General features: G+C 40.8%; 1 protein-coding gene across 10 annotated transcripts in view; it reads right to left on the bottom strand.

Annotated features, from left to right (window-relative positions):
* Dis3l2 (DIS3 like 3'-5' exoribonuclease 2) overlaps nucleotides 1-12,221 on the bottom strand; it is a 348,174-nt gene that overhangs the window by 224,868 nt on the left and 111,085 nt on the right. For 8 of the 10 annotated variants that reach the window (XM_006529300.4, XM_017319469.2, XM_030252483.1 and 5 more), the window contains one exon: nucleotides 3,780-4,008. Coding sequence is in view for 5 of the 10 variants with exons in the window: in XM_017319469.2 (XP_017174958.1) it covers nucleotides 3,780-4,008 (229 nt within the window). In the remaining 5 variants the exon portion in view is untranslated. Of the gene's footprint in view, nucleotides 1-3,779; nucleotides 4,009-11,515; nucleotides 11,576-12,221 lie in introns of all 10 variants that reach the window. The other 2 variants (XM_030252488.1, XM_030252485.1) reach the window with 1 other exon arrangement.

Raw genomic sequence — 12,221 nt, 5'->3', positions numbered from 1 at the left:
GTCGTTTGGCTTGGATTAGGCCTTGCCTACTGAGCAACTGCACCAGTGTCTCACATGGCCTTCTATGCATGCATCTCCTCTGAAAACTCCACAGGAAAGGCTGGGGCCCTGGGGTAACAGTGAGGGAGGGTCTCAGAATATCACAGGCCCTGGCCATGATCCCTCTGCCCAACATTACTACATTATCCATCCTATCTATAAAAACATGGAAACAAAAATTCCCATTGTACCCTTTGTTAAAGAAAAGTCTAGGCAAGTTTTTACCTTTGAAAAATCAGATCTTTAAAGATTGGTACAAAGTTTTAGGTACTAAAAAAATTACTAATTATTTATTATTTATTCTAACTTGTGAAGCAAATACAACAGTCTTCTAGTCGAACTAATTATAATTATGTACAGTGGAGATCTGGAAAAAGAAATTCAGATCTCAGAAAGAAAAACAGTTGATAGACTATTTGGAAAAGAGGACTGGGGTTTCAATTACTCAACCAATCACATCAGAATAATCACAGGGGTCTGCTTTCATAAGCCAAACAGAAGGAGGAAAGAAAACTCAAGGGAATACAGCACTGAGAGTTCTGGTGAATTGAGGAGCCTATCAGGAGTAGTAATCGACCAATTCAAATCTTAGGGGAGATTAAAGATTCCTCAGGGAATCTCCTCTTGTGAAAAATAGAAGCTGCCTGATGAGGGATAGAAACAAAGGTGTCATTAACCTCACACTCCAAATCTATGCTCACTTATCAGGTACTGGTAGTCAGTTAAGGAAACAGGAAAAGGTCTTTTAGAAGACCCTGCTGAGGTAGAGGTTAGGAATGAATGTCACATGATCTCCTCAGTCTGAGGCCAAAGTTGCTCTTACCATTGCCGGTGATGAAAGATACAAAGCTATTATATCACTCGGCAAAGACGTTTATCCTTTGGAACTTGCTAACCAGGCAATCTTTGCCAAAATATTTTTTTTTCAAAACTATGGATACATTTGAAAACAGTGAAATTTACTGAAGCTGTCCTCAGCTTCTACAGTGTCAGATCCTTTTTCCCCCCAGTGCTAAGGATCAAATGCAGGGACTTGTGCATCCTGGGCAAGTACTTCTATAACTTAGCTACATTCCCAGCCATTCGGATAGATTTCCATGCCAAAAAGAAGTCATGCCTGTGGAGCAGTAAAAGATCAGTTCCAGGAAGCCACGGAACTGAATCTTCAAACGGGGCCAGGTCTTTAGCCCATCTTCTCTCTCATTTATTCATTCATGTATATATGCATATATTCATGTTTTCTCCCTGGGAGAAACTAGTGGATCTGAGATATACAGGGGCCATTCAACTAACTCAATAAGTCCTTGATACAAAAACTGGATTGGAGCTATGTTCTCACCAGACAAGATAACTGAAGTTTCCCAAGCAAAGAGGAAGAAACATGAACATACACGTGCAATATATATAGCATTTGTTTTATGTAAAGAAACCAGATTTTTAAAATAATACTTTGGAACACAAGCATGAACTAGGATTAATAATACACTTGTAAGTACAAAACAAGAACCTTCCTAGAAGTATTAGGGAAAGTTTATGATGTTCTTAAGGTTATGGTTTATTTCAATAACAACTTTCAAATCCTTAAACAATACAAAAAGTACAAACATCTTAACTAAAACCAGATTTTATATTATCCTAAGCAAGAAAAGCTGGTTGGAATACTCTTAAAAATGCTCTGATCTATTAAAAGAGCAAATTGTGATTTTCCTAAATATCAAGAGAACAAGAAATGAGAAACAGCCATATGGCTTCACAAACTCTCTGTTTAGAGGCAGCTGAAGAGAGGGATGTGCACCTGACACCAAGGAAGGATTAAAGCTGCTCCCTCAGTCAAGAGAGCAATAGTAGAAATGCTGGAAATAGCAGTGGGATGGGAACATGTGAAGAGAATAAAGAAAAATACAAGCACGCCCACCATGGACTTGTGAAGCACTCTGTGAGTCTCCTGTGATAGAGATGGGAATTGCAGTAGATGTCACATCCAGCACAGGTATGGCTCCAGAACTTCTTACAGGACAAAGGGAACTTCTCAAAGGACAAAGAACAAAATCATTGACAACTAGGTCATCAATTCTGCAACTGCTTCCATCTGCCACTTCCTTGCATTTGTGCTGACGCTTTATCCCCTCAACTTGGTGCCCAGGGAAAAGAGGATACAAAGATCTTCTGGGCCACTAGAGGGGGATTTCTTCCATGTAGCACAAGTAACTTATTCTAAAGTGTTTCTTTCTTGATTTTGTTCTTTAAGTATCTTTCTTCTAAGTGATCTTGTTAACAAAAAAATGTGACTACTTAGGGTCTTGGTTATATCTCTCTTCTCAATAAGTCTAGTATGGATGTTGTATACAACATGTATGCACTCTAAGAAGAAAGACGATATTCAACTCTTTATAAAAGAGGAAAGGAGAAACACAAGAAGAAAGAAATGTCAAGGAATTGGTTCAAATGAAGATCCAACTGCTTGACCCCTGAAGAATGAAACCACAAGTTTACCTAGGCATACCAAAAAACAAGAGTAACCTGGGTGCCCTCAGGTCAGTGTGCCTGGGAAAAGAAGGCAGACAAGACTATCAGCAAGAACACTAGCTTGCTCATTCAAAGTACATTTCAAGGCTAGGGAGTCACTCTGAATGAGTAATCCTTGCCACCAAAAGGACACATGATTTCAAAGCCTACTCTCTCACTAAGGTCATAAGCAATGGAGAAAAGCAATGCTTTGGCAATCCTTCCTGAAATCAGCCCAGCCTTCAGGATGTACTGAGCTGTGCTTGCCAGACCTTACTATAGGCTGTCTGCTTGGAATCCTCGTCTGGTAATCTTTTGGCATTCCTTCTAGTGTTTCATGGTGATTGGGCCAGAAATGTCCTGATAACAATGCTTATTGTCTAATCAGCCTCCCAGGTCCATGTTGCCAGGTCCAGGTCTTCTCCATTTCCAAGTATACACAAAACTCAACTCTAGTAGGAAATATACCTTCCCTATTTAGAATCCCTTGGAAACTTAGATACTTCAATACTCAACTTGCTTGCTCGTTAGCTTCCTAGAGTGTGGCCAAGAAGAGCCTTTGGGTACAACTCTTCATTCATGTGTTTGCAATTTCACATTTTCTATAATCACAAAAGCCATGGCTTATGTGCCCTTGAGAAAAATAAGACTGGCTTAATTTTTTTAAGGGCTTGAGGTCAAAATACTTCCTGAAGATAATTTATTTTCAAAATTTAAAGTGATCTCTGCCTACCACAAATAACAAATACATTTTAAATTTATATGCTAAACTAAAGCAAGACAGAGTAAAATAAAGATTTTGTTTTTAAAAAAAATAAGGATTTTGAGACTTGCTTAATTCTGACTAGAGGTATAGCTCAATAGCGCAAGTAAAAAGGAAGGGAGGATAATTCTGCTCTTATCAACCACAGGGTGGAATGGAACATACTGCAGCCAACTACCAATTGTAACTCAAAGCCTATCACAAACTTTGCTAGTAACTCTGATTAAACATGGAAGTGCCAACCACTACCCAGACAAACCCCTGGGTGGTTCTTCCTTCCCTCTCCTATAACCAGTGTACCAGATGTCCCACTTCCTAAAAGCCTCCACAGACTCTGAAAATATACTAAGCATCCTATGAATCTCTTACTCTGTTGCAGAGGGAGGTTCCAACTTAAAAACCAAACAAGCAAACAAACAAAAGACCACATCATATGCCATAAGAAAATATCCAACAAATGCCCAAGACTCACCTCTGTCAGGAGTAGAGATTGACAATTTCTTAACACCATCAACCAGGCCACTGGTGTTGCCATGTCTATCTTCTGAGTCGCTGTCATCAAACTGAGCCTCTATAATGACATCAGGACCACTCCAGCCTTTCCGGGACTGCTGCAGGGGGTGATGTCCACAGCCCTCTTCAGGGATGTCAGCTTCATAAGTAGCTTCTATTTCTTTGTCATTGCTCTCTGGTTTAACTGCCTGAATAAAGGAGAAGAAAACTCTTCTAAAACACTGAAAGCCACTGATAATACTAGATATTCATAATATATGATTGGAAAAAATAGACCTTTATTCTCCTGATGCACAGACTACCCTAGGTAAATAAGCAAGCCAGCAATGCCCGGCTAGTACTCTAAGTCTTCAAGATGCCATCTTCTCAGGAATCTGATCTAAATTTTCATCCCCTCTCCCAAAAGGCTTGAATACTAGAAAGTTCCAGGCTGCTTCCGAAATCTCATCACATATAAGCAATCAGCATGTTAGAAAAGGATAAAGGAATTCACCCAGGTATGTAACAGTGCTTCTCATGAATGCCCCGATAATGACTTCTAGGTAAGATGGTACACTCCATGTTGCTTCCTTGAGACCGAATGAAGAAAAGTCAGAATAAGGAAAGATAGACTCTGTTCAAAGAAAGAGAAGGAGCTTCAGAAATTTAAAAACATGGTAATAAGACACTGAGAAGTACAGAGAAAACACGAGCAATGCCCCAAAAGCAGCTAGCCAAGCCAAACAAAATAGAGGGGGATAGACTAGGAGGGAATAGAACCATCATCCAAAAGCAAATTTTCTCTTCTCTGGATGGCTACAGGGAGTTGATCCCTAAAATGGAGGCTTCTTGGTAGAAAATCCCTAAGAAAATTCAAAGAGGTATTCGGAACAGCAGATGCACAAGAACAACACAGGAGCACAGGGACCATGAAAATGCAAGGTAACGTGGTTCCTCCAAAAGACCACAGCTCTTCAAGCACTGAAATAAAAAACTCTGAAATGGGTATAGTGCTAGATGAGAATTTCAGTTGTTTTTTTTTTTTTTTATCTATCTATCTATCTATCTGTCTGTCTGTCTGTCTGTCTGTCTGTCTGTCTGTCTATCTATCTATTTATTTTAAACTCCAGATTTTAGTCTACCCCCAGTCTACCCTCCAACTGTTCCACATACCATACCTCCTCCCTGCCCCCCTGTCTCCACAAGGATGTCCCCACTCCCCAACCCTAAACTCCCTGTCTCTTGAGGGTTAGGTACATCTTCTCTGACTAAACCCAGACCCAGCAGTCCTCTATTATATATGTGTTGGGGGCCTCATATCAGCTGGTATATGCTGCCTGGTTGGTGGCCCAGTGTCTGAGAGATCTCAGGAGTCCAGGTTAATTGAGACTGCTGGTCCTCCTACAGGACTGCCCTCCTCCTCAGCTTTTTCCAGCTTTCCCCTAATTCAACCACAGGGTCCATTGGTTGGGTGCAAATATCTGCATCTGACTCTTTCAGCTGCTTGTTGGGTCTTCCAGAGTGCAGTCATTTTTTGTGAGCTCTCCATAGCTTCTGTAATAGTGTCAGGTCGTGGGGCCTGCCCTTGAGCTGGATCCCACTTTGAGCCTGTCACTGAACCTTCTTTTCCTCAGGCTCCTCTCCATTTCCATCTCTGCAGTTCTTTCAGAAAGGAACAATTATGGATCAGAGTTTTGACTGTGGGATGGCAACCCAAACCCTCACTTGATGCTCTGTCTTTCTGCTGAAGGTGGGCTCTACAAGTTCCCCTCCCCAACGTAGGGCATTTCATCTAAGTGATGAGACTCTGCCCTCAGTGCCAAGAGTAGCTGTATCCATGGCACTCTTCACACTCCACTTGTCGAGTTCCACTCGACTGGCAAGAAAGACGCAACCACCGGTTCTTCTGCGGCAAGCTTTATTGCTTCTTCAGGAGGGAAGACCCCGACCCCAGAAAATGGCATTGCTTATATAGCCCTCAGCCATGGCGTTTCAGCACCTGATGTGGCGTGTCAGCTCCTGATTCGTTGCTCGCCCATCACCCCATTACTACGCCCCGAGATGGGCAGTGACTAGGCGTGAGTTCACTCTCACACCTGCGTACAAGGCTTGTTTACTAGTTAGGCACAGCGAAGGCCAGCGCCATCTTAAAATGGCGATTGCTCGCGGCACGGCTCTCCACATCTAAGTTCCCTCCCTTTTGAGTCCTGAGAGTCTATCACCTCCCAGGTCTCTGGCACATTCTGGAATACCCCCCCCAACCTCCTACCTCCTGGGGTTGCCTGTTTCCCTGCTGAACAAGGCTCAGGGCTTGTTCCCTCAGGCCTTCAGTACTTTTCCCCCACCCAATACCAAATCATGTTCCCCTCTCCATCCTCCATCCCCTTTTCCTCCCAGACCCTCCCTCCCTCCCCCCTTGTGGTTGCTTTCTTCTCCCTCCCAAGTGAGACTGAGGTGTCCTCACTTGGGACCTTCAGCTTGTTGACCTTTTTGAGTTCTGTGGACTGTATCTTGGGTGTTCTGTACTTTTTTCTTCTTTTTGGCTAATATCCACTTATTAGTGAGTACATACTGTGCATGTCCTTTTGGATCTGAGTTACCTCACTCAGGAGAATTGAAGACCCAGAAACAAAACCATACACTTATGGACACTTGATCTTTGACAAGCCAAACATACAATAGAAAAAAGAAAGCATCTTCAACAAATGGTGCTGGTCAAACTGGCTGTCAACAATATGTAGAAAAATGAAAATAGACCCATATTTGTCACCTTGCACAAAGCTCAAGTCCAAATGGATCAAGAACCTCAACATAAAAACAGGTACACTAAATCTAATAGAAGGAAAAGTGGGAAAGAGCCTTGAACTCATTGGCACCAGGGGAAATTTCCTAAACAGAACTCAAATAGTTCATGCTCTAAGATCAAGAACTGATAAATGGGACCTCATGAAACTGGAAAGCTTCTGTAAGGCAAAAGACATAGCCAATAAGACAAATCAGCAACCTACAGACTGGGGAAAAAACTTCAGTAACCCTACATTCCATTTTGGCTAATATCCAAAATATATAAAGAACTTAAGAAGCTAACCACCAAAAAAAACAAACAACCCAAAAAATGTGGTATAGAGCTAAACTGAAAATTCACAACAGAGGAATCTTGAATGGCTGAGAAGCAGCTAAAGAAATGTTCAAAGTCCTTATGATCAGAGAAATAAATGCAAATCAAAATGACCCTGAGATTCCACCTTATACCAATCAGAATGGCTAAGATCAAAACCTCAGGTGACATCACATGTTGTTGAGGATGTGGAGAAAGAGGAACACTCACTCCTCCACTGCTGGTGGAATTGCAAACTGGTATCACTCTGGATACCACTCTGGAGGTTCCTCAGAAAATTGGAAATAGATCTACCTGAAGACCCAGTTATACCACTCTTGGGAATACAACCCAAAGATACCCCACCATGCCACAGGGACACATGTTCCACTATGTTCACATTGGCCTCGTTTGTGACAGTCAGAAGCTGGAAACACTCCAGATGTCCCATGACAGAAGAATGGATACAGAAAATGTAGTTCATTTACACAATGGAATACTACTCAGCTATTAAGAACACAGATATTCTGAGTTTTGCACCCAATTTCAAAAGTTTGCTGGTGAAAACAATCAGTGAGCTCAAAGATAAATACAGATACACTTAATTCAGGACTGGAAATGGGAGTCAGAAACCTTGAGGGGAAAATTAGCAAAGTGGATGAGATCATCAGCAATATGGATAAAAAGGTCAACAAGGAAGAAAATGTCAGCAAAGGAACTGAGATTCTGGAAACAGAGGACAACAACAACAAAAGCAAACAGAAATGTTGGAAATTAACGACTCAATAGATCAAATAAAGCACACTAGAAACCTTCACCCATAGACTCTGCTAGCAGGAAAGAAGATACTGGGAACAAAGAGCAAACCTGATGACATTTGACATTAAAATACCAATAAAGAAAAATCAAATGTGACTACAACACCTAAGAACTCCAGGATACAATCCAAAAACAGAACCTAAGAACGCACAGGAAAGTAGGAGGAACTAAGATAAAGCCAATTGCTTGTCCAAGAACATAAGATGTTGTGGAAAAGACAAAATAAGATGTGCTTATTAAAACGTTCTCATAAAGATATAAGGCCTAGGGGATGGAGAGACAATGTGGCAGTTTAGAGCGTGTATTGCTCTAACAGAGGATCAGAGTTTGGTTCCCAGCACCCACATGAGGCTGTAATACCATTTTAGGGAATTTCATGCCCTAAATAACCTCTAGAGGCATCAAGCCTCATTAGACAAGTACTTAGACAAACATGTATACACACAAACATACACACAGACACACACACACACACCACCCCAAATAAATAAATATTTTTATATTATGTAAAGCCTTAATTCTTTATGTTGGGCCTGAAATCAAACTGGTTGAGATGCTAAAACATGAAAATGACTAGGTTTCTAGCAGCACTGCATTGTTTTGAAAAAAGTGCCAAGAAAGTTCTCATTGTGTTTATATTTGTGAAGGGCCTACTCAGTTTAACCAGATTTCAAAATATACATCTACTTTCAACAAAGCAGATTAATAGTCTAAGTAAATCACATGAAGATTGTGCTTAATGAAAGGTTCATCATACACAGGGCAGAAGAGTTAACATATTCTTCCCATAATACTCCAGTCCTACTCTAGTACAGGTCTCATTATCACAACTAGTTGACCAGCACAAATTACACTACTAGTTTGTTGGGGGGGGTGCTTTTGTATGTGTGTGTACTTTTAAGAGAGAAAAAACACAAAGTACAGTGAGTAGGGAGAGGGAGTTGAGGGAAGGAAGGAATATGACCAAAATATACCATATGAAAAAATTTTTAAAGAATTGTGTTTTGGCTCATGTGCACAAAGATCAAGAAATCACTACTGGAAAGAAGAGATTCGTTGAAAGCAATAACCAGATTACAATAAAATTAGCTATATGGTACATTTTTTTCATTTATTTCTAGTTCTGGGAATTGGCCCTAGACAAATTAACTATACAAGCGCTCCACTACTTTAGCCAGTCCTGCTATACAGCATATTGCAAAACTAACCCAGTTAAGCACTGTTTTCTATCACTATACTCAAAAATGAAACTCAAGAATGAAGAGGTGAGGCTAGAAAAATAGTTTAGTCAGTTAAATCCCTGTGACACAACATAAGTACCTGTATTTAAATACCCAAAACTCATAAAGAGCTAGATAGAGTGGCACATATTTGCAACTCCAGGACTGACAGTGGAAAAGAGGGAGAAAGAGAACAAGAAGATCCCTGAAGCATACTGGCCAGCTAGGCTAGCTGCAGCAATGAGATTTGGGCTCAGAGATGAAAAGTAGCCATGGAAAAAAATCGGACATCAACCTCAAGCCTCCACTACACACACACACACACACACAGAGAGAGAGACAGACAGACAGACAGACAGACGAGACAGACAGACAGAGAGACAGAGAAGAGAGGAGGGGAGGGGAGGAAAGGGGAGGGGAGGGGCAGGACGAGGCGAGGGGGGGGAGGAAGACAGACAGACAGACAGACACCCCGAGAGACTGAGAGGGAATACATTACTATTTTAGGTATTGCATTCACTTTTGAACTACAGAATTAAAAACAATGTTATAATGGGATTTCATGAATAAACCAAGTCACTTAAAATTGGGCAACTAAAATGTAAATATGTATTTTATAGTTTCTTAATTCTAGTTTGTTACTCTAAGACACATGGACAAACCAAGGGACAACAGATGACTTGGAGTAAGTCTTAGATCCCATGTGGAAGGACAGAACTGGCTCTCCAAAGCTGTTCTCTCACCTCCACAAAAATATTGTAGCATGAATAAGCACACACATAAACACCCATACCTACACATACAACAACAGTCAACTAAAAAAAAAGAATAAAACAAAAGACATGGTGGGGGGACAGATCATTATGAGCTCTCAAGACATAAAACCTGCACACTTTTGAATCCTCCATATTACATTGTGGTTAGAGTCAAGATGCAGGACTCCTTGGAGACATGGCTAATTTAGGTCTGGACTAGGACATAGACAAGATAAACTTCTGAACATCTTGTCTTACTGAAACAACAAAGAAACTACTAAACAATATGAGCATCTTGTCTAAATGACTCAAGAATGGCCATGAAAAGGTTCTCTGGGGAGCCTTGGTCAACTGTAAGCATTTAACCTAGCTTTCCTATACAACCTACACATCAGAGTATCCAAACAGCTGATGAAGTAAAGTTCTTCACTGAAGAACTGCTTCAGTTAGATTCAGAAGAAATAAAAGAAGTACTATTGGCTACTTCACTTGGAGTTGGGGAATGATCATTATTGATTCCTAAAACCAAAAAGTCATAAGATGGTTGGGAAAGAGTTTTAAAGTAGAAAGGCCCAACTAACAATATCTGGATCTACCAAATGCTACAAAGACAGGAACCATAAGCTCTTTTTCACTCTTTATAAGACTAAGTGTACACCTTCACTTACAAAGTATTTCTTCAAACTGAATGTGAATCATATCTGATAAAGGAAGCTGAAGGAATAATAACATTTTAAAGAACAGCACCATGTTGTTACACATATACATGTGCACAAATATGAAATATGCATGCAAAAAATGAGGTAGACAGCAATCAAAGAACACATCCACATTAAACTTCACATTCATGTACATGAACTACAGCTGGGGGAGGGGGAGCTAAAACTCCTGAAAATATCAATGTTCATAGAATTTTCAGTAATACACTGGGGGTAGGAATGAAAACTGGACCAGTCCTTTCTTAGATAGATTAGGACTGTGAGATAAAGAGAAAACAGTTCCACTGACTCCTAAGCCCTAGTTTAGTCCTCTACACTGCTTCCCCTGCCTTTGGATAAATATATGAATAAAAGAATTCCAAACTGAGAGACACACTTGCAAAAAAAATGAGCAAGAGAAAACATAAGTTGTCCCTTAGGAATCGAGAATGAGACACACAGTCAGAGTGAGGAAGTACAGAGATGCCAATGTAAAGAAAAGAACTTTTTGCTGAATCTACTCTGTAAGAGCTGTACAGCAAGGAAGAACTGTACCCACTCCACAGCCAGCTGAAGCTCTGCTGCTTCCAAGGAGAGCCAACTCTGGAAATTTCACCCTGGGAGTTTTGGTCGGCCATCTTTAAAATGGGAATGAAACTATTACATTATCATAAAGTTGTAGGAACTGAGATAGCTCTGAGATACCTGAAACCAAAACTGAAATCTAGGAACAGTTCAGTAAAGGGAGACATGTTTTGTCTTAAGGCCTGGAAAGTCTAAGAGCTGAAGGAGCACCCAGGGGCAGCTGGAAATGGAGATCACTGGGATCCAGACTAGTGACTACCACAGTCTGGCAGTTAGCAGCAGTGCCCCGGGTTAAGTGTCAGTAGAAAATAGTGCTGCAGGAAGACTCAAATAAAGAGTCCAATAAGAGGAGAAGGAGCGAGAGAGACAGAGACAGAGACAGAGACAGAGACAGAGACAGAGACAGAGACAGAGAGACACAGACAAAGAGAAAGACAGAGACAGAGACAGAGACAGAGACAGAGAGACACAGACAAAGAGAAAGACAGAGACAGAGACAGAGAGTGTGTGTGTATGAAAATGGGAATCATAAATGAACTCACCAAAGGATAAGTCTTTCTGTGCTTTTACACACAATAGCTGATCTGAGCCACACAATGGTCCTGAGTGGTACAGAAAGAACAATCAAGGCCAGACCATCTCATGAAAGAGGATAAGGTTCAGATATGTCCGCTCCATAGCTACTAAGTGCCAAGGACTGAAACATGAACTTAGGGTTAGGGCTCTAAATCCAGCCCAGGCCCCTAGAGACATCTCCTTCCTGAATGAAAGACAGACTTAGATGAACTTCATACCCCTAGCTGTTGTTAAACTGATTGTGAAAAATATCTTACAGAACAGAACCATCTCTTCATTTTGTATGCAAGTAATTAAAATTTAAAACCCAGTTCTTTGCCAAATGCTCCTCTGCTAATCTCCCTCTCCAATAAGCGTTCTCTGGCCTTCCTCTGGCCACTGCTAGCCTCTGTTGTTCCTTCACTGCAAGTTTCCTTGAGCAGGTTACATCCCAGGCATTTCCATATTTCATTCTTCCACAGATAGCAAATTAAGACATTCATTATTGTATCTTGCAGGATTTCCCACAATGTTCACACATAAAACATGCTCAGTAAATATTTGTTTCTTCTGAGTAGAGTAAAACTTGAATTAATTTAAAAGATTATCAAGAATTGTAGAAATGAAAGAACTGCCACATTTGAAGAGTCACAAAATTAAAATGCATGCTGACATGATGCTACACCATCCTGC

Source organism: Mus musculus, chromosome 1 (assembly GCF_000001635.26).
Source record: "Mus musculus strain C57BL/6J chromosome 1, GRCm38.p6 C57BL/6J".
NCBI lineage: Eukaryota > Metazoa > Chordata > Mammalia > Rodentia > Muridae > Mus > Mus musculus.
The sequence above is the reverse complement of the archived record's forward strand: the minus strand, read 5'-3'. Positions and strand labels throughout refer to the sequence as shown.